Below are 25,113 nucleotides of genomic sequence, written 5' to 3' on the forward strand. Positions count from 1 at the left end.
AAAATCATTTTTTCTATTCGTTTAAGTAATCTTAGAGTAAAGTCTATCTATTACAAAAAAGATAGAGAATAATATTTTTGAGGGAATGACATATCGATCTTATATTTTATTATTATTTGACTTTGTATTCTTCTTTCAAAATAAATAAAAAAATGTTGTAAATTTAAATGATGTTTAAATTGATTTGAGACAATATTTAGACAAATCGATATGTCATTCCCTCAAAAGTATTATTCTCTATCTTTTTTGTAATAGGTGACTTTACTCTAAGATTATTTAAACGCATAGAAAAAATGATTTTTCGTAAATGCGTTTTGTCTATGTTGCACGTGGGCCAGAGAGAGAAAACGAATAGTGCGCTGACATCATCTTAATGATTATTTATTTAATGATAAACAACACAACTTTAAGCAAGCAAATAAATCATACCAATAATCAACATTTTTTTTGGCATTTAACTGTTAGTACCAATTTCTCATAAAAGTATAAAACTATGAATAACTGGATGATAAGAACTATTTGAAGAATTGCCTAACCATGCTTGATAAAAAAATACAGAATCGGAAGGTAATCACGTTTTAAAATTTTAAACTTCAAAAAAATAAAATAAATAATAATGGTTCGGTAAATTTGAAAGTTCCTTAAGATTAAAGATATTATTTACTTTGTAAGCATATTTCAACTTGATTAAGTTCAGTATGGTTATTACTTATTTCTATAATTTGGTTTTTATTGTTAAGCTATCGGGTATTCTATATTATAGTATATATATTAAACATTAAGTACATTATCGTTTTATTTTTCTGGAAAATTAATTGAAGTGTACTCAAAAATTATTTATCAATAATATAATTAACTCAGTTTATTTCAAGTAATAGACTTAGTACTTTTAATTGCCTTTATAATTATTATACCATCCAATTTGTATGGATGTTGCAACATGCAAATATATATTTTCAGCAATTTTAATAAATAGAAATTAATTAAATTGTGTTTTAATTGATTTTTATTGATTTTTATTATACCTACTGTGTCTTATTATCTATAAAATAACAATTAAATATAAAAAATTTAATTAGGTAGTTTGATTAACCAGTTTAAGAGAAAATTAAAATTATTAATCACTATGACCACTTCTAAACTCTGAATTATTAATCGTGCAAAACAGACATTAAAATGTATTAAGTAGGTAGGTACAAAAAAATACACACCCACATCAATAAATTGGTGAAATAATTTCGTGGCTTATTGTAATGCAATTTAAACAGTTATATTTATTTAGTTGGTTAGATATGTGTCCACAAATCAATAGTATTTAGTAAATTACCATTAGCACAAAACTCATTAAGATCGATAGCCGATAGAAATAATTTTTACCTTATTTCTTAAATTAAACGTATTGAAAAACTGCATGGCAGGCTAGTCGCATGGAGGCTTCTAACTAATAACCAACAGTTCAAGGTTAATGCACCTAAATTACTACATAGTACATATGCTCATGAAAAAAAATAATCCTGAGCAATCTGCGTTCTGAATTATTTTTAATACACGTTGCACAATTTTCTATAAATGAGATGAAAAAAGTAATAAAATTGCAACCGGGAGAAAAGCTATTAAAGAAATACGTTGGATTAGAGAATAATTATTATATTAAATAGGTAGCGATTTCTTGTTAAAAGTAGGTAGGCATGAATGGAATGTGCATGCAGATATTTTTATGTCGAACATCAAAAGAAGACATTTTTTTGACAGGTATATGATGGGAAAAATTACGGAAACTAAAATTGGGTTATTAATACAATTAGATAATAATATATACATGCAAAAAAAACAAATGTAGGTACAAATAAGGAATACTGTTCAACCTTATCATAATGTGAAAATGAAGGAACTATTTTAAAACTCCAAGACGGTGGTGTTAATTCTGCAGCAAATATTTGCTGTCGACGTATTACCCTTAAAATATCCTTCTACAATGTCGATTTTATTTTTACACATTTATGTAATGTATTGTGTGTGTTTCAAAATTGATCCAAAACCGCAGCAGTCATAATGAAAAAATTATCAATTAACACCATATTATATTCAACATACATTTCACGGGGTCAAGGTTATCATACTATATTACGTATGTAAATATTAAAATATTATAACGCACCTTTGCTTCTCCGTAAAAATTATACGTTTTCAAGTATGTTCCCAACGACAACATACTACACTGCGGACACGCTACGCTACACGATTTTTCCATCAACTTTAACATGTATATGAAATCTTCTGCTACATAATGGTCGTCTTCCAAAAATAAAATCGGGCCTGAAAATGAAAAGTAAATGATATAGAAATGTAATTCAATCAATTCGTGAAAAGTGTAAAGATGTTTAGGCGTCGGGACAACCCCCAAAATAATGTATTCACAAACAAAAATTTAACAGGAAAAGCCTAATGATATTTATTTTTGATTCTAGAGAAATTATCACAGAAAAATATTAATAGTTGAAAATCTATAGTATTTTCTATAACTTGCAATAGTCAGAATGACAGAGTATATTATGAAGTATAGAATATACCGAGTGATTAACCAATCATGTTCATACTCGTATTTTCATTCATTAAAGTATTTATTCAAAAACGAGTAGATAATTCACAATAATGCTTATACATTGTTAGTAATTGCTACTATCGAGCCCCCTCGGCCATGTCACTTATGAGATTTTAAATATAAAGTGTCCTGTGGCGATATCAACTTCTTTTTTAGATTCTGAGCGGAGCGAGAATGTATTGATTTTACAATGTGCAGTATTTTTTAAAATTATTTTTGTGTCTTTCATCACCGATTGGGGCAGGACAACTGCTTAGATTTTCTTCAACAGTATCTTGTTCGATGGGAAAGTGAATCTAATTAGTGCAATTGGAAGGTAAAATAATACAATTTCCGAGTATAATAACTACCTACTAGATAAAAATATATTATTTAGCTTTTATAGTTTTTAAAACCTTCTTTAAGAGGACGTGATACCCGCCATGTGTTGTCTTCGTCTTACAAGTGCATAACATACCAAATTATACGCAAAGCAGAATACGTGTAGCTCCGTTAGCTTAAAAATTAGAGAAATTGACCTCTTATAAAATCTAAAGTTAAGATTATCTCGACAACCTCGTGAGCTTTTTATTATATTTTAATTTTTAAGCGAGTTATAAGTATTTTAAGATGTACAAACGATTTACAATTTTAAAATACTCATAGCTCACTTAAAATTAAAATATAATAAAAAGTCCATGAGGTTGTCTAGATAATAATCTTACCTTTAGATTTTATAAGAGATCAATTTACTCCAATTTTTAAGCTAACGGAGCTACACATGTTCTGCTTTGCGTATAATTTACTATGTTACGCACTTCTAAGACGGAGATAACACATGTGGATATCACGTAGAACTATTATTCTTAATTTATACATTTTAACAAATCCAGAAACAACTCATTATTGATTTAAATACATCAACATTTTCAACAAATTCATTGGATTCATGATTAACGATAAAATAAGGTTAGTTTTTAATTGAAAAAAGGACATTGTCATAACCCACAGGAGTTTAAATTGAGTAAATAATCAGAATTTGCATAAATTCATTATTAAATGCAAAGTGGGGGTGGTCAATGCCCAATGATCATGCTTTGTTCATTATATATAAATATATTGATATTTTCAAAACTATCGCGACAAAAATGAACTAACGTATAGTATTCGGTCGCCGTTAAAATATATAGGTATAAATACACAATGTATTAAACTAAACTCGCCACACATTCAACGCCCTACAGAGGGAAACGACAAGTCCATTACATACCCGAGTAATTACTGACGACGTCCAACTCGTTGAACACTCTATTTGCTTTCCACCACCAATGATGTTTGGTTTGGGTGAATTTTGCCTCTCGATAATGACCGTATTGATCCGGATGCATAGCGTTGATACACTTCCGTTTAATCGCACTATTTGCCGCAATGGAAAACAAAAACAGAAAAAAAGAAACACACGTGAAAATAACTATTTTATGAATTATGAGGGTGCAGCGTTTTCAATATTTCCATATATTATACAATAAATAATAAATGTTATTGAAATAATTACTCTGATTTGGCAATGTCTCTGGGGCAGTCTTCCGGAGATTCACCGGGAAACGAACCCGGATGCGTTTGTATAGAATACGGATAGAATATTTGCATGGTTTTGCAAAAGTCGATCATCTGTATCAGTTCGTTTATTTGTTCGTCATAGTGGTCGTGACTGAATATTAGCAACGCGTTTTCGATGCCTCGCGCTCTTGCCAAACTCACTATGGTGTGCCGAAGGTACATAATACGCGTGTGGACCTAAAAACAACCAATAATAACAATGATAAATAGTGTTCGACATATACAGTATACAGGCCACAAATGATTTATGACAATATTACAATAATACCATATCATTACAGTCTATCATTTTTCGATAGACCGGCGTTCTTATATTATGTATAGGTAGTTAATAATGATAATGACAACAATAATAATTAAAAACAATAAACACACACACACACACACACACACACACACGGAATTACTGTAAGAATTAATTATAATACACAAGTATGCACTCAGCGTCTTCGCATTTATAAATGTATAATGTATTATATTATTATATCAAATAATTTAGTTGCATACTTGAATGACAATGATTAGAGAATCGTTTTGTAACGGGCCGTATACGTCTTCGTTGAGAACGACCTGCTTGGAGTTTTGCTGATCAATCAGACGTCGTATTTCGGATGCGTTCAGACTGACCGCCGTCGCGATGTGTTCGCTGGCATTTCCGGGCAGTATGGCCTGGTGCGGACGGTCACGCTGGGGCAACGCGACCAAGTACTTGTGCAAATGCTGTATACATAAAATATGCGAATACGAAATTAAAAGACAAAAAAAAATTCGAACAATAGAAGAATACGTTTTTCGCAAAATTTAGCACGCATTCACTTAGTCAAAGGATCCCAACGAGTTTATCTTGCTAAATGTTGGTTTAATAATAGCGGAGGTTTTGTACAGAGTAATAAACTGCTGTATCCGCTGACATTTAACTTTTAAATCCACCACTGGATACGACGTATATACATATATTGTTAAATGTATATATTATATAGTATATATACTATCATAGGTCAGGTGTACAATACTATATGCATACACGTACAACTTTACTAACGTCGAACCATACGATTACTATGCGGCATATATTAAAATCGATATAATATTATATCGTACAGGGGAAATGAAATTAAACAAGCGTATATGCATCTGCGGTTTGACTTTAAATATCCGATATAGTGCAGTATAGTTTAGTGTCTATATCATTAAAAGAGCACAAAACGGATTATATTATAATATATAATATACAGAGTGAATATGAATTAGAGTAATCAATTTTCATCATAAGAAAGATTACTTAATCTAGGGTAAGGCTGTAGAACACTAATGTAATAAATTATTATATTTTTGGCATCAAAATAAATACTGTGTTAACCAAAAAAAAAAAAAAAATTAGAGTTTGAACGTATTTTTACCATATTTGGTCTTAAATCTTAATGTAAAGTGTGTCGCCATTTATTTGGGTTTAATATGTGGAGGCCATCGTTATAAAATATTAAGAACCACTGTTGTAGATGCCTACTTCTTTTTTTTTTGAAATGTGAACCACTCATTTTTCCTGTTAGTTTTTAAGAAAAATCTTAAGCGACATGATTACCTACTTTTGGTGATGATATAATATTATGTATATTTCATTCAAGATACTGTGTGCATGCCACCAATCACCATACACGTTAAATACAGATGTGCTAAGAAATCGGTGGAATCAATAATAATTAATAACTGATATGTATGAGCGAGTATGAGACAAATTTGACTATATCGATTAGTTGTTTTTCAGTCAGATGAAAGCCACATTGACCACTTACTTATAAATTATAAATACCTAAATACCGGGGATCAAATTTAATACATATTCGTTTTAATCACTCTGAACCTATGAACTTAAAATACATAACCATTTGAATTCAGATGTTATACTATGAGGATTAATGTTACACTCTGATAATACATGTTTATTATAGTGTATACGCGGTATTATTACGAACACGAAGGCCTGTATACTGAAATGCAGGTAGGTATAATGTTATTATTGTTCGTATGTATATAAATCGCACCTGTGGAACCAGTTGCAACATGGAATCATTAGCATCTAGCAGTCCGTCTGGCTTGGCCAGTATCTGTATCGTCTCGTTGTCGGCCACGTCAGACATATGCATCTGTACCCAGAAGAACGTGAGACAAAATATCAACACGACGGTGCGCAAGCACACGCCGATGCCCAGCTTCCGGCGCACGGCGATGATTTTCTGCCGCAGCGTCCGCACCACGTCTATATTTATATATACACGATCGCAGAACATATTATAATACCATATATGTATATTATTATTAGTTACGGCATCGTTATAATATGTAATGGGCAATAAACACGCCATCTAATGTTAAAACGATATCATGAGAAAAAATGAGTTATCATAATATAGGTATCATATTATTATATATTGTAGGTATCCTACCGATCGCCATTACAAAATTGACTATTTCGGTCACTTTGTCAACCATTTGTTCGCGTGTACCCTGAATGCATGTGAAACGCAAAAGCACAAAAACGACGGACACGGATCGAAAAGTGGTTCATCCGTTGAATGCACGTCCGCGGTGCTATGCCGGTTCTGAAAATGGAAAAAAAAACATTACAATTACCTACACTAGGTTATCGCCTATGCCCTATTGGCAACCAAAAGTCCGTCTCTATGAAGATAAAATACATAGTTTTGTAATAAAATAAATGTAAAAGTTATATATTATTATATTATATTGTAACGTGGTCGGGCACCAATATGATTATTTAAATAAAAGTACAACATGAACTTATCAAATTTTTTATAAACACAATTTAATACTATACATAATATAATTTTTTTTTTAATAATATATTAATAACATTTTTGTTTCAATTTGTATTTTGTGGATTAACCCCGGAATTTGCTTATTATCCGTGGTTGCCCTAGCACCCTATTCTGCGGATAATCGAGAATTTACTGTATTATTAAATGTAACCGTAAAACGATTTTCAATCATTAAAAACTAATTTATATGCAAATATGGACTTAACCTAATTGTATGAACCAAGTTTTTTATTAGATTTTCATCATAAAATATAAACAAAAATTATTAATGGATACACCTAACTATCATCACTATTATCGACCGTCAACTACTATGGGTTAATACCTCAAGCGTCACAATGGTTGATTCATTAATACTTTTTGACGTGCAACATTCGATCGATCAATTATAATAGCCATTTAGTGTTTAATTAACACTTTGATTACCTGTTTTTCTTTTTTAAAAACACAATACATACCTAGTTAAAAAAAGAAATTTTATTTATTTTTCTAATATAGAACTTACTTTTCATCGTACTACTTAAAATACATTACATATCGTTATTAATTATTTATATAGTGTTTAAAAATTATATTGTATTATATACGATTAAATATTCTAAACTTGAGTAAAGGTATACAATATTCTGTAACTCGAGATACGTCCAATCTATTTAAATATTGTTATACCTACATACATATTAATAAGTATTCACACAATATCAAAATACCAACATAGGTATTACACAAAATATGATCGTTAACATTACACATACATTTTATAGGTAGCGTGTACCTAAAATTATCACAACACATATTATAATAGTAAATGATTTAAAACAATGATAAAACAAATATGTTATATTTTATACAAATGATCCACAAACATCACACGAAAATTGATTATATTACCTATAACTAGTTGAAATGAATCAAATATGCCTGTATAAGATGTATTTCATTGAATAATCAGGAAAGTGAAATTATTTGGCAAACTGTTCGGATAACGTGTACGGACGATCCGGCAATATCATGCATCGATCAACATTGTATTAAAAACCGAGGACATTTCACGGAATGTTGAACGCTGATTAAAAATATATTGACCTTTTCAAATGTCTGTAATAATTACTTGAGAGAATTCAAATCTAAATATCTATGAAAAAAATACTATTTGGTAAATATACAATTCCACAAAGTAAAATATAGGTAAGGAGTTTTGTAAAGTAATTCATAAAGTAATTTTTACTTAAAGTACTTGAACAATAAGATTAACCTATTGTTATGTTTTGTTAACTATGTACAAAAGTTAATATTAAAATAGTACTTATAATATTATAATTTTTTAGAGATTTACAATTTGAACAATGCAATTTTTGTTATATTTTAACTTTTTTTTATTATTAGATCTTAACTTAAGAGTTCAGACTTGAAATTTTAATAGTACTTATAATATACTCATATATATTCGATGAATGTTCAAAATTGAAAAACATTTAGTATTGGTAGTACCTATATATAAGCGTTTTAAGTGAAATTAGATTAAAGTACCTAATTTAATTTATTATAATTTAACATTATAGTATCTGTTTTTATTTTCAATTTTATAAAAATGTTTTTCATTTTTGTGTGTTTCACATAAGAATAATAAGGTACCTATATTTTAGAAAAAGTTTTTACTTTATCATAAACTTAATTATCGTTGTTGAACAATTTAAAGGCTATTATAAAGGGTATAATATACCCTTTATAATATATAATATAGGTATTTCAAGAAAAAACTAAATATTCAATTTTATTTTTTTTTAAATTGTTGTAATACTAAGAATCAAAATTTCAATGATTCTATTCAGTGAATTTATATATACTCATACTATTGAGTACCAGTACATACTACGGATATTGAAATGTTAGCGCGTTACGTTCACGTCGTTAGTTAAACGATCACAGTTATAGTCGTTAGATATAGTGGTTATGTATCAAGAAAGGAAAATAAATAATCGGCAGGCAAATCAGAACAAAAAAAAATAAAAGAGAAAACCACCAATAACAAAATCATGCCAAAGTTGCAGTGTGCGTAATGAGATATTTATGGGGTTTTAGGTAGAAAAGAGAATGTTTTTTTGCTACCCTTAGTTTCCATTCAATTTAGTTTTGCTCTTGTCCATTTTAGGAAACACGCGGTTTATAGGTAGTAGTATGGTAAATTATAAATAAATAAAGCTCTTCTCCTCTCAGTTTCCAATAGAACACTGTTTCGAGCGTCAATTTCATCGTAAGTAATATGAATACGTAAAAACGACAAAAATTGATTATCTAAATGCAAAATGTAGTTAATATGACTTTTTTTTTTTTAATAAACATAAAAACGATAAACTTACGGCAGGTGAATATAGTGATCGAAAGAGTAAACTTAACTATTTGTTAGCGATACTGAGGATTTATGACGACATCGTTGTCTAATCAACCCACGCGTCTACGCCCCACGTCATATATAGTTGGCAACTATATAAAGCCTGAATTTACTTTGAACTATATGTTCAATCAAATAATATATACTATATACGCTTTAATATCAGCTAAGAAATATATTAAAAGCAATACTGTAGTACTAATACTAAGTGTAACATATGTACCTAATTTAAAGCTATAATAAATAATGTGTTATGTAAAACACTAAAACAAAATAAAAATTAATTAACAAATTGCTTCAAAATCTCTAAAATAATTAAGTTATATATTATTAGGGACAATTCAATGCAAAGTGCCTTTTAGGGGGGTAGGTGCTCTAGGAAAATGCATTTCAAGTATATACTTCGATTATTGTAACAGTATTTCAAAAGTGAAACTTTTATATTTTTTTTAGCATTTTATTAGTTTTTAGTGCAAAATTCAAAAGATTATCTCAAGAAATTTCGTTAGGTTTAATGCAACGTGAGTGCTATAACAACGTGAGTAATAATTATGTATATTTTACTTATTATTTTCATTGTTATACATTCTTCAAAATATCTCAAATATTTATAAGAAGACTAGACAGAATACATTTTATAAAAAGTTTCCAGAACAATTAAAATACTTTGATACAGTTTTTCTTAAATGTATTATGATTGCAAAATATAATATTCATAAGAATGAACAATTATTTTTAAGTAATTTATGTGACAATTTAAGCTCTTAAACGAACATCAATTAAATCAAATCTGGAGTTATAACGTAACAGAAGTTACATTTTTCATTAAACACTAGTATTATATTAAATAATGAATAATTAGGTACGTCCGATAAAAGAATTTACTTTAATTAATGAATAATAAAACATATTAATTATTGTAAATAAACAAACTAAATAACAAACGAAAGATTAACCAATAAATCATTAAATTTTTCACTAATACATAATAACTAAATTTAACAAGAAAACAAACTGTTTTGAAGATAATAGATACAATATGAAATATAGCATACATTATCCAGATTCAAGTCACTATCATTTATAGTTATAAGCACTTGGTAATTAAACAATGTCTGTCATCTCTATTATTACTTTTAGGTTATTAAAGAGTAAATATTGTAATATTCAATTTTTATAAACTTAATAGATTTTCAATAGATATGAACTTCTTCAAACAGTTTTTAATACTCAACAACTATTGATAAGTAGTATCTACCATACGAAACATTTTATTTTAAAATAATAATATAAAATTTTAATGAATATCAATTAATATCATCTTTAGATTGAATACAAGGTTAATTTACTCCAATAATACCTACACAAAATACATCAATCAGTTAAAATATATAGGTATAAAATTAAAGTGTTGGTATGTGGTTACCGTTTAGCCTCGTAATATATCCTTATTATTATTTTTAAAAGCATAAATCTCGAGGGTGCTATTAAGTACCTACCTATAAATATATTTAATAAATGATGATCTTTTTTTTTTATATAATTCAAGGACCTATTTAGAACAATTCCAATGATAAAAGACAACCAATTTCTATTTAAATTTTAAATAAAATTAAACTAATTATAATTCGTTATTTGTATCCTTGACATTTTATAATTTAAAATATTAAATTCATCCAAATTATGAACATATTTTCCTCGTCACTTTAGTAATGTAATTCTCAAACAAAAACCTAATGACATATTTTTCATTTAAAAGAGAAAACCTTATTTTTATAACAATAGTTTAAAAAAACAAAAACCATAAATTAAGTACCTATGAATTTTAATTACGATTTAAACACAAAATCTAGTGTCCTTAATCAACTTGTCGTCGTTCATCAAATTAAATACACTTTTCCGGTATACATGATAAACCGTTAGTTTAGTATATGTCAACAAAATATAATCATGTAATATTTATGTAATAAATAATAAAATTTAAACTATCAAAATAAAAATAAATGGTTGTTAAACACTAGAGAGTTTTCCAATTTCAAAACAATCATGAATTGTGATGAAAAAAAGTTCTGAGCCAAACTCGGTTTACTAAAAATATGGTTTCAATTTTGTTAAAAATCACATAATATTTAGAGTACCTAATCAATTCCCAATTAATATAGAAGTTAAAATTAAAATGTTTAGCCTCAAAAAGAGTTTTACGATAACTTCGTAAAATATTAATACGATGAAGTCATAGTAAAACCAATATTATGGATCTCTTGTTTCACTCGGAGTATAAAAATATTTCATGATTTAAAAATCTACAATTTTAGTTAGAACAAAAACGTGGCAAAAAATTAATTTGTGGTAATTTCATTATAAATTAAAGAATTTAAATACAATTTATTCTGAATTTTCATTCCTGTCAAAACTATACAGAATATAACACGACATTACTATACTCTATAAATTAAAGTTTTAAAATAGTTACACTACAATCCCTAAAACTAAAAGTGTACTCACCACAACAAAAAGTATATTGTATAGCACTTTACAGAATCTAAAAAAGTCTATTATTTTAATTGTGTTAGTCGATAATTTAAAACCATTTCCAGGGTGGGACAGGCTATATTATTCAATGTGAAACAAAAGTACGTTGCAAAGCCATAAATAAATAAAACCTAAACAAAACGAATAAAGTATACAACTGTACAGTGTACATTGTACAAGTTAAAATACCTTATCGAATAAACCACGTATTTTCGGCGTCAGACGTCAATTATTTATCTATTTTTCTAGTTATCAGTGTATTATTATTTATTATATAAATTAAATAACTAGTAAGTCAATGATCTCGTTGGTGACATTTTTGAAAAAACATTGTTGTACAAATAAAAACTGCATTCGAAATTTCTGATTTCCAACCTCTTTTTTTATGAGTATAAATATATTTCTCTAATGATCAAGGATCCTCAACCAGAAAGTCACGACCACTTTTAGGTGAATCACTAATAAATTATTTACGGTGGCCAACACCACATTAGAAAATATATACGTGAACTTACAGAAAAAAAATACATTTTGAATGACGCGACAAAATTAAATTTTTTATTCGGGGCTAATCACATTAAAAAGTAGAAAATCTATAATTTAGACGAACGTAGATCTATGGGACATGCGCTTATGATTATCAACAACATTAATTTCTAAAAACAGTAAAATTATAGAAACGTAACAAATACGCAAATTCACAAAATTTGGACTTCTATATAACAACTTTTATGCATCATCATAATTTATACCTATTTGTAAAAATCAAATCAATGTTATTTACCTCGTGACGTATAATAACGAACAAAGCTGTAAAACAAAATTCACCTAAACAATGTTTTATATTGGTGTGTGATATTATATACCTATCTGTTTACACCTGCTAATATAATAATATATATAAGAACATTATTTCGCGGTCTGACCTCTGTCATTGTCAGGAAGGCTGAGATATCGCTTTGATTGGGGGATGAAGGGGGTAAAACAACTAGAGAAATTTGCATTTGAACCCCGTGCACGGACAGTTTAACGCTTGCCGGGCGTACAAAACCTGGAAACACCCCCTCCTCACAACCTCGACCAACCCTTCCACTTGCACCTGAACCCCTAGCCGAATTCGCGAGCGGCGCAGCGTTCCAAACAACCGTTGTCACGACAACCCAGCAGTTCAATGTATATAATAATATAATATAACTCAGCACACCGTCTTCGTCTTCGCCGCCGCCACCAGCGTAAATCTACGCGCATATTGTTCGACGGCGCGGCGTGCACTGCAAACTGCACGAATGTCCTCACCACACCGCTGCGGCGATGGCAAAAGTCGACAGACGACGCCACCACCGTCTGCCGATCACTGATGTTAGATTATATGTTATCATTTACTATATCATATATATAGGGCACTGATGAGATAGATAAGATATATCTTATCTATCTCAGTGATATAGGATGTTACACCGAGCAAGCTCATTCACATTGTATCCTTTAGTTGTGCATTTGGTAAAATTATTTTATCAAATATTTAAGTATAATAAGAGTCAAGGGGCTATATTTTCTGCTTATATATTTTAAGCCATTTAGGGAGTGTCTGTGGCAATACAAAATTATTATTTCAAACGATAACTTCCCAATTTCCACCTTAAAAATGTACAGTTAAAGAGGTTTTCAATTAATAATTTTTTTTGTCTACATACGAGTACTATTTTAAAGTTTGATATAGAAAAAATAATCGAATTATTTTAAAATACAACCGTAAGTAGGTACCCACATCGTTTTTTTTTAACCTAGGAAATTCTCTTTTTGATATAGGTACCTATTGTAGGACTCAAGTGTACTTCGTCATTGAGTAGGTCACTGTAATGGATGTGTTAAATTATAATTCAATGGTAAATCGTATGATTGTCGATATTGCATATGAAAATGATTCTGCAGAGCTTCTACTAGTAATACATGTAGGTTAATCTAATTTTTGCCATTGACATCGCAATTATATTATACAATAGTTTATAATTTTATTGATCTAATTATTTTGTAAAGTAGTGCGAATTTTCACTTTAAAACTCCAAAGTTCCAATATTTAATTACATTTCAACCAGAAACTACCCTAAAAGTAGATAGTTAAAGCATTTTTACTGCTTCTAAAGGCGACTTCAAATACAAAAAACACACATACACACCTTATTATAAAACAATATATTCATTGCTTCGTTTAAAATCTAAAATTCAGAATTTGAATAACTTAACAATTAAAGGATAAAATGGAAGTGAACAATAATCATGCTTAAAAAATCACCCGGTATATATTATGATACGATATATATTCCGAAAGTTATAATAGCGCTACTATGCAGCGTAACATTCTAATAAGCTGCGTAATACGTTAGAACTACACACGAAAAGTTGTAGTTAAAAAACGGACTGCACTCAATCGATAATAATATATCTATACTGCAGGGTGATTTTGTAATTTTTATTTTTATTTATGAGGATTAACTTTATAATCAGATGATTATAAAAATAAAGTATAATGGTATCGGTACCTTTGCTCGTGTTTAAGTTCTACAATTTGATCAAGAGGATGCTACGGAAATAAAACAGACCAACGCCTGACGGAATGCAAGCTGTTAGGTGTTTTTATTACACTGTAAATTAAATGTAATTTATTTAAAATGAGAATTTTATAATAAATGATAATCAATAGTAAAAAATAATTATTATTATAATAATTACACTGCACTGGCTTACGCTCTGAGATGACCCAAGCGAGATGATTACTCAACGCCCGGTCTTCGGTGTCGAGCTGCAATTCATACCTAATTAATTGAAATGCGCGTTAAGACTTAAACCGTTTGTGGCGTTATTTTGATATTATAGGTACGCTCTCATGCTCAAATTGCATAAAAAAAATATGTCTTTCACAATGACTACCAGTTTCTAAATCTTACATAAATTCAATAAGTCATTATTTTACCCCCCACTATTGACAATACGCACGATGCACCTTAACGCTATAAAAATGCTTGTCCTTATATTTTTAGATTTTGAATATAAAGTCTAAAGTATTTTACTCCTTAATTATTATACGTTTTTAGAAATGTTACCATTATCAGTTTGATTTCTAGAAATATTTTAGATCTTTAACTGGTTATACCACATATAATTAAATTATGCTACCTACAACATGATAAATAGTAAAGACGTATGCGTATTTATTTGACGTATAGTCCGCATAACAGCTGCAGTTACATTCATAGTTGGAAATAAGCATAGTTATGAATAGTCAAAACCTAAAATATAAAACAAAAAACTTAAGAATTTTTTTTAAATTAGTTTATGGTTTTAATAACCATACACTATACCATACACTATACCGTACATTGGTACTGATAAATTGCTATAGATAATAATCTAAGTTTTTCATAAAATTTTTAAATCATTTTTATTTTAATTCTTTAACTACAGAATTACAAAAAAGTCATGGTATTTAAAATATCATTAGAATTAAATTTTAAATCTAAATATAGTCTAATGAGCTACTAAAACATTTGTATAGACACTCATTTACCCTAAAAATTATAAGAGACAAACAAACAAAAAACACATTTAAAATTAAAACCATCTGCTCAGAATATGAAATATATTTTAAATACTATTTTTAATTTTACTAAGCACTTCATGAATGATTAATGAACATATTATAATATGACGTACTAATCCACTTTCATGTAGATATACATAATATATTATATATTATAATACACAGTGCCTACACAGTGTTTTGGTGTGTAATTGCTAAAGTTAATTTTGAATGTAATTATGTAATATTATATTAATATATTATTTTAAAAGTTTCTATACCTATATTTTATTATGATTTACATAAAAGTAATTTAAAAAAAAAAATAATAACACGTTAGATATTTTTATATTTCAAATATATTATGGTATGATTATATATAATCCCATGTACAATACACGTAATATCTATATCTAGAGTATTAAAAAATTAAAATAAGCAGAAGCAGAAGTAATATTCACTATTGTGACAACTGACAATGATGAAAGACTTATCTGTATCTACAGCTATTGTTTCGGTGGAAATTATTTCTGTGATCGAATACTGATTTCAATTAAGTTTTTGAGTCAACAGACGTGAAACAAACAGATAATAGAAAATAATAAACCATATAATATTATACCCTATGTAAACCAAAAAAACCACTCTATTTTAAAAAATGCGAGCCCAAAGTAGAGAAGACGAACAAATTAAGGATATGTATATCGCGGGAGACTGTTCAAAAGGCTTTAGATCAATAATAACTTTGAAATATCAACCAAAACTGAAATATAATTAGGTTATGTCCTTAGATTTTCGAATATGTTGGATATAGTGGATTATTATGATATTATTTATAAATTGTTTTTTATACTATACTTGTCTTACTTTCAGAGGGGCTACTAATGGGGAGTTACTTCTCACCTATATCCCATGAACTTAAGTTTATTTTTTTCAAATAATCTAGGTATAGTTAAGTATAGAATGTGAAATTTTTTAAAATTAAAAAATAGTAATATTATTTACGGTTTACTGCGTTTTGTTTTACAATTTTAATAAAAATATTTCTATCTTAAATATTTTCTATTCTGTAATCTTATTTATTTTTATTTTATTCCAAGTATTATTAGGTATTCAATTGCAAATATAACCAGAGTGTGTTGTTTATTAAATTCAATATTTGTATACAGCCAGTAATTTCAAGATACTACGATTTGATAGGAATAAAAGCTTTAAATTAAAGTCGGAACAGATCTATTTATGTACATGTAATATTTTTTCTTTTATTAAGTTTAAACCTTCCAATAGAATTTAATGATATAATTTTATATAATACCAATAATTATCTTATTTTTTTTTTTATGTCCAAAAAAACAAAAATGTTTTTATGGAAGTTAATGCCATGTCACTATACCAACTTTGCTACCACCTAACAATAATAATTATAACAATATAATATATTATAATATATTAAATATATATTAATATATTAATATATACAAAATTATTCACCAAACATATTCAACTGGTCAATATGGTTTTTAAGTATATTTAAAATTTTTAAAAATCAGAATTTGAATTAAATGTATTATTAAAAGAAAATGGGAGTTAGCATGCTTAGTGAATCACCCTGTATATAACAATAGTTATTATAATATTATTACTATTATAGTTAAGCTACAATTTTGTTTCAAAAAATAAAATTTATTTGCAGTTGATGTAATTTTCAATTCACAAATTGTTTCATATACCTAATATACATTATACACTGTATTATTATGCAGTTAACAAACCGGTTACTCCTTTTTAGAAGCGCATGTATAACACACGCTAAATAAAATTACCTAGTCAATATAATATATATATATATATATAGCTTGGTTGGTATAAGACGTTTCCCGGGTATTTATTGCTATAATTGAGTAATACTATAATATTTTAAAAAATAAAGGCGTTATAAAAAAGACTATTATTCAACAATCATATTAAATTCATATTTATAATAAATACAGGATGACCGGTTTAATACCTACGCATAATGACACTCAAGTGTCTAAGTTAAATCGATCAACCCATATTAATATAACCAAATAAAAATTATTCTCCACGCTATAAATTAAATATAGGTAAATAAAGTTATTGTAATACACTAACGCAGCTATTACATTGTTATTTTAGTTCGTAACAATCATGTTTGTATATCCTTGTCTTTGTTATCCTTATAATTACTTATTGCTTTTAATTTATAAACAGATTGAATATACCTATTTAAATAATAATAAAAAAAAAACAATTTCATCGAATTAAAAATTTAAAAAAAATAGTTATGAGAATATTAGGGTACTTTTCGTCCATCGTATACTTTTCAGGGCCAATTAGCTGCCGGTGGAAATCTCGATTCCGTTTTCGTACTCCAAACTATTTAATATTTATTTTAGATTTATGTTTGTTATTTATACGGCAGATATATTTGATAATTATAATAAATATATTTGTATTATTATACAATAATTAACTATATTTCTACATTTTCTGAAACGATGAATAAATATAGAATAAGTGATGAATATAAAATATATTTAACATATTAGCGTTGATTATAAATACTAGAATTTACAATCAATGACATTAGATAAGAACTCAGTTAGGTATAATATGTAGGTAATCACCGATCAACGAATCCCAATATTTCGAAAGTTTAGAACAAGCTGGTTTTGATTTTTTTTGTGTAAAAAACAGATAAATAAAATCTACTTGTAGGTTCTATAACTATATCAAATTATTTTCTTTTGTGTAGTTAACATTTTAAAAATCTATTTTTACAACTTCCGCAAGATAAAACTTCAAACAATTTTTGTCTATACACTATTACTGTGAACATAATCTTATAAAAATAACCTAAGTATAAAAAAATGGTTTAAAGAAAAACAAAACTCTAGTATTTTAGACTCAAAGAATCAATAACTTGAACAAATTATTTTAAAATAAAATATGTTTAGGTAAACTTCAAGATCTACCTATTTGCAATATTCTTCAACATAACTCAAAAACTGATGTGAAATTAAAAAAAATTAAGTGAGATGGATTGATTGATATTAAGGACAAAAATGAGTTTAATAAATTGTGATCGACATTAAAAATAGTTATAGTGAATTGTAAATCAAAGGCTATATAATGTTATTAAATAGTGCCATAGCCGGAAAATTGGTAAATTTAGTTATGACACATTTATGAGAAATTTAAATACGCGATTATAATATTATCATTATATTATGATATACTAAAATAAATTATATACAAAATATAGGTACTACTACTACGAGGTAACATACTCATAAATATTAGTTTAAAAAAATTAATATTATTGCACACCGATAACCATTTTAATTACTTGTATTTCTATTGAGTGTTTTACGGAGTGTTATATTTATATTTACTTAGGTTGTAAACAATGAGTTTTTATTACTTGATTTCAACATAAAGATTATATATCAGACCATTGTGCGTCTGCGAGATGTTTGAAATTGAGAAAATCGATTATAAATTTAGTATTTACCTATTTTACTTGCATATGTAATCCCACAATGGTTTAACTATATAGTTAGATCAGCCTTTCATAAAAGACAGGAAATAAATCTTGGTACATAAAATATATGATTGTCAATTAAGTAATATTATATATATACATGCATCATGGTAAAACCACAACGTTCCTCTAGGTTAACCATGCCTATGCCAACATAATTTCGAATTATTATAAATAATATTACAGGAACAGTAAATTTAAACAAACATATTAACATATTATTTACTTTACAAAATATATGTTAGTAATTTTTTAAAACATAAACTATTTACCTATTTCCAATGTAGGTTATACATTAAACCTATATACATTAAACACGTATACGCTATACACGTGTATTAATTCAGTAGACAAATAAAAATAATAATGCACATTCAAAGTACCTCGTTTAGTGAATAATTAGTAGGTATATTCAATATTTACAAACTTGAAAATAATCATTTAAATTAGCTTTAGATACAAAATTGTATGTATTGTGTATTGTGGAATGAAGTAAAACATTAATATGAATCATTATATCATAAATATGAAATAACTAATTTAAGAATGTTTCAAAATATTAATTAGTACTTACCTAATTTAACTTTCAAAGCATTTCCAATTTTCCAGTAAAGAGATAAAAATAATAATTTATCTCATATAAACAGCTCTCTACCAGGCCACGCCCGCCTAAATTGTAACCACAAAATAGTGGCCAACCCAGTAAAATATTATTACGAAAAATATCCCTTTTGTACTTTATATGTCAAAGGCTCAAAAACATATTTATTATTTTATAGACGTACAAAAAATACTGGTTAAATCATCGACTGTCACATCATCTGTTAGGATTCAATAACTTCTGAAGCCGTAAAAATGGTTCTCATAAGATTTGCGATTAAAGTAATAGTTTAAGGTCTCTACAATTATAGGTCTTATACAGTGTATAGTAATAGCAGTTGTCATCGACTGAAGAAAGAACACAGGAATTCAAGTAATTTGTAGGAGGTAATCAATTAACCGGCTTTCCGGTATAATAACAAATAATAAATTAGTACACCGTGGACAATCGATTTTCATTTTATTTTCATCCCACCCGCTTTACTGTAATTGACTTTACACTATATGGTTGAATGTATTAATCAAATACAAAGATTGATTAAACACTGCACATGGTAGTTTTAAAGGAATACTGAAAATTCAACATAATTTGGAAACCTAAATAAGAGTTTTAATTATTTAGAAATGGTTTCAAAAAAATAACAATCATCATACATTTTGTATTTAATAATATCAAGCATAATACTTTTATATTATATATTGATGTATAATATCAAATATTGAACAAAGTAATTATTGTTTACTTTATTAACGGGCGTTTTAAAATTCAAAGGGCGGTATAGTGGTAAGGATTACAAACTTTTCTTGAAAATTGTCTAAAATATCGTCCATACACCTTACATGTTTATCCATTTTTTAATTTTTCACACCAAGACTTGATATTTATACGTCACCATTTTAATATAAGTATTCTGCTTTGGATTATGAGATTTAAAATATAATATAGATACGTTGTTAACAATTTAAAATTAATTCACCGTTAGAAATAAGGGAAAAATAAATTATCAGAATTGTATGAATCTTATATGTTCCAAAAAAGTTAAATTATTCAAAATAATAAGTGTTTATTTAATAAGACGTGTCGCAATATATTAAAATATGTACCTACATACTTTTACTAAAAGACAACATTTTTTTTACATATTAAGTAAGTATTTAAGTATAATATTAATATTGAACCAATGAAATAAATTACATAGGTAATATAGATATAAAAAAAAAAAACATGAAGACTTTAGATTGTCATTCATAAGTTATTTGATGAGTTTATTTGAACCATTGAATAACTCGTAATAAAAATGATAAATCAAAATATATTCAATATTTAACAATAGTACAATGAAAAATATTATATGTTTAATGATGTCTTTACCTATTTATACATTCAATTTATAATTTATTATTTTATAAAAATAACCATATTCAATTTATCAAATTACAACACAAGAAAAAAGAATTGAGAAGTATCTATATATTATAACAACTATACTTATATAATTGAATTATGAATAAATCAATGAAGTTACAACTGTTGAAATTATTTTTTATCAAAACAATATAGGTAACCCCACTTACTTTCTCTTCCAAAGCATAGATATCTCAACCACAGAATAGATGAAATTTCATCTATTCTGTGTCTCAACTCACAAAAATATTAAAACATTTTTTAAAAGGTAGAATCGGACATTGATAGGCTGCAGGCAGGACGTTATAACAACTATTAGGCAGTCTTGTAAAGTATTCGAATACTTGTATTTAAATACTTTTTAAAGTATTTATATGGTATTTTAAATACGATTCTTTTATGGATTTTTTAAAGTATTTTGAATACTTTTTAAAAGTATTTTCAGCAAAATTTAAATACTTGTATTAAAATACCATAAATTCCGTTTTATTAATTTCAATTTATTATTTTTTACAAAAAAATTTACAACAGTAAAAATAATATTTTTTCGTTGAAAACTAATATTATGTTTTTGTATAGTAAAAGTAGGTAATAACAATATTTAAAATTTAAAAAATACCACATCAAATTTTATATGGTTTCTATATAGGAATTTTTTAAGCAAATTGAAAATCTAATAATTTAAAATAGTTCCATATTAATAGTTAATACCACTCTTTAGTTTTTTTTTTCTCTCAAATTTAATCAATATTAGTTGAAATATATCTGAATGCAGAATGAAACATATGAACATGTAGGTATATATCTCTAAATAGTCAGACATGTTATAGTAATTGTTAAAATCTATGATAAGTAGTAACAAAATAGGTACCTATAATACTGGTGTACACTATACATTTATATTATATAGCGTACAATTAAAAAAAAATACTTGTATTTGTATTCAAATACTTTGTGAGTATTCGTAAAATACATTTTTATAATAGTATTTTTAATACTTTTTCTTTCGAATACTAGTAACTAAAGTATCTTAATACTTTTTCAAAAGTATTTTTTACAAGACTGCTATTAGGTATATTGTATGTAAGAGTATTCGAGCGAAAATGGACTCAAGATAATGATTAGTAATTTCGTTATCAAGCATCAAGACCTAAACTATAGTTGATTACAACTTACGATATGTCAATATGGTATGAATAACCTGAAAGATTAAAAATATCTAGTCAATAGTCATTGTACCTATAGAAACCAAATGTTAAAGAAAAACATTGTCGTAGAATAAATACATTTTAGCGTAATTTAAACTGTACATTTCCAATCGAAAGATAAATCACAAAACATTTAGGAAGCACCTATAACATCATTCTAAAATTTCGTTTCAACTATTAATTTTAAAATTGTTCCAAAATATTTACGTCTTTACTTTGAATATACTGATTATTTTCAAAGTTATTGCTCTAAATATTACCGCATACCAAAATAGAAAAAATAAATAGTCAAATAAAATCTATCGTGGCTCATATTTAATTCTTTTTTTTTAATAGAAATATCTAGCCATATAGGTGTACTAACTATCTGTACAGATATACGTATAATGTATATTTATGGTATATATAAATATTTATATAATATTATTATATATGGTATATCGTATATGTGATATAGGGATAGAAGAACATAAATTGGAGTTAGGTACGTGATTAAGAAGCCACCTATTTATAACACTTAGCTTGGATTACCCTTTTAATTCTAAAAAAGTATCAAGACAGCGATTTCTTTATCGGTCACTACTCACTAGTATCATTTTGCTCGGCACGGTGTATGGATAATATAAAGTGGTCTTAAGAGACAAAGGGTGTTATTTTATAATTTTGAATGTGATAATTTTATTATTCCCTCTGAAAAATGAATTAAAGCAAACCTCGATTTATCGAAAATTATACCAGATATGGCTTAATCACGAATGTCTTCATATTTTCATTTTTTCTTTGAAAACTTATAGAAAATGTATAGAATTTATTTTAAAACAACTTATAAGTACAATTTTTTTTCATAATTAGGAAATCTAAATATGTGAGGATCAAACGTATAATAATTGTCTACCCTTAAAAATTGAAATTATTTTCGAAAAAAAACAACAGATAATTGAAAAATCAATCACTCCTTCACTCTGTTAGAAACTAAAATTGCTGTTTAGTATTTAAAAAATAAATAAAATAAGCCCAAATAGAAAACTATCTTATTAAATTATATATATTTTAGTATAGTTTAATACATTTTTATACGTGCTAATTAGGCAAGTCATAAACTAATTTTAAATTGTTGACTGCTTATTACATTTATGATTTTACGATACACACAATAACATAACTATAAGCAACATACAACATTTTATGTCTTAGTTATACCTACTTAAAGAACAATATTTTTTCAAAATAAAAAGTAATAACAAAATGGCAACAAGAGATGTTGATTCTTAAAAAAAACAAAACAATAATCAAACAGATGACTAATTAAAAAAAATCGCCACAGGGATTTTAAACAACAATGATACAAACAACAGAATATAAGTACATTGAATAATGAAACATGGAAAATATGTATAATACAAACTTAATGAAATTTTCCAAGAGACAAAAAACATAAGTAATTGTACCAAATAGAGTAGAATACCAACAAGAAAAATACATATAGGTAGGTACCCATTTTTTCCACATCACTAACTTAACAGTCATGGTATATTAAATACACAAATCAAATTGAGTATCTATTATCGTCAGCCATCTTCTGGGGCCATTGGTCTTTGCGTAAAAGTAATTCTTATTAGTTTAACTCTGAGTTAAAAAATAAATGTATTGTCCTTGAAATAGTTACTATTTCAGTTTCAAGTAGTGCCTATGCCTTATGTCATATTCTGGTAACACTAAAAATTACATAGGTAATAGGTATTGACTATTGAATACCAAAATGTGGTACCTATATTTAGTTTAGTATTTACTATTTAGGATTAATATAATTATAAAAACATTTCATAGTAGGTACTTAGGTACTTCTTATTCAAATTTATATTTAGGTAGCTTAATTCTAACAATGACATATTTGAAGCTCAACTCACGGGAGGAGGATTTAAAATTTTTAAATACACCTTACATTAACATGAGAGGCTTCACCCGCCCACCCATCAACTCACTAAAACTATGCCCAATTTAGCTGTTTTTAACAGTTACATTTATTAATTATCATAAAATGTTATATTGAATATCTCAGAGAATATCTACTTAATTTGTGTAAGTGTTGATATAGGTAATATAAAAACAATTTAAAAACGGTATACCTGGTATTAATCTAGCACGCTACACTTTTTTTTAAATATATACGACTATACATATAAAATCCAAATACCACTTAGTCACTGATCGCTGTAACTCAAAAACTACGCAACGTACGAACTTGAAATTTGGAATAGAGGTTCTTCTCATATTTTCACCGTGCAATAAGAAAGGATTTGCTGAAATTCACATTTTAAAGAGGTGCTCAAACAGGGATATTGAGGTTCACGATGGAAATTGGAAATTTTATTTTTATTTATTAATAGTTGCCATTGGTTAAAGTTTACAGTAGAAATTAGTATTTATTTATTATTGGTTATTCGGGCAGATCAGGTAAAAGCTTGCATCAAATCAAATTATTGAACATAAATATATTAGAGAAACTATTAAGTAAATATTAGTATTAATCTAGTACCCAATAATATTATTCATTAATCTGGCCAGTTAAAAGTTAGGTACCTATACCTAATCAGTTTAAGTTAATCTTTTTTTTATTAATTAATCAAAACTAAAATAACCTTAAATATAATATGTAGAAATAACCTATGCAGACCACTAAATTAACATAGGTACAAAAAAGTCAAGGCATGTGGAAAGCTATCCTCCTTAGGTCCTCCATTAAATAAAACCCCAAATTAATGAGACTTTCGTGATATTTAAATGTTTAGGTTAGGT

At 27.1% G+C, this 25,113-nt stretch overlaps 1 protein-coding gene across 7 annotated transcripts in view; it reads right to left on the reverse strand.

Annotated features, from left to right (window-relative positions):
* The window catches only part of LOC100159651 (alpha-1,6-mannosyl-glycoprotein 2-beta-N-acetylglucosaminyltransferase), a 65,897-nt gene that overhangs the window by 2,565 nt on the left and 38,219 nt on the right, over nucleotides 1-25,113 (reverse strand). For 3 of the 7 annotated variants that reach the window (XM_029486713.1, XM_029486714.1, XM_029486712.1), the window contains exons 2-8: nucleotides 6,646-6,801; nucleotides 6,244-6,564; nucleotides 4,709-4,921; nucleotides 4,137-4,378; nucleotides 3,852-3,997; nucleotides 2,159-2,316; nucleotides 1,866-1,970 (exon numbers count right to left, since the gene is read on the reverse strand). In XM_029486713.1, coding sequence (XP_029342573.1) covers nucleotides 1,866-1,970; nucleotides 2,159-2,316; nucleotides 3,852-3,997; nucleotides 4,137-4,378; nucleotides 4,709-4,921; nucleotides 6,244-6,564 — 1,185 coding nt within the window. In that variant the 5' untranslated portion in view covers nucleotides 6,646-6,801. The remainder of the gene's footprint in view (nucleotides 1-1,865; nucleotides 1,971-2,158; nucleotides 2,317-3,851; nucleotides 3,998-4,136; nucleotides 4,379-4,708; nucleotides 4,922-6,243; nucleotides 6,565-6,645; nucleotides 6,802-25,113) is intronic. The other 4 variants (XM_029486715.1, XM_029486716.1, XM_008185939.3 and 1 more) reach the window with 2 other exon arrangements.

The sequence above is a fragment of the Acyrthosiphon pisum genome, chromosome A1 (genome assembly GCF_005508785.2).
Source record: "Acyrthosiphon pisum isolate AL4f chromosome A1, pea_aphid_22Mar2018_4r6ur, whole genome shotgun sequence".
Lineage (NCBI taxonomy): Eukaryota > Metazoa > Arthropoda > Insecta > Hemiptera > Aphididae > Acyrthosiphon > Acyrthosiphon pisum.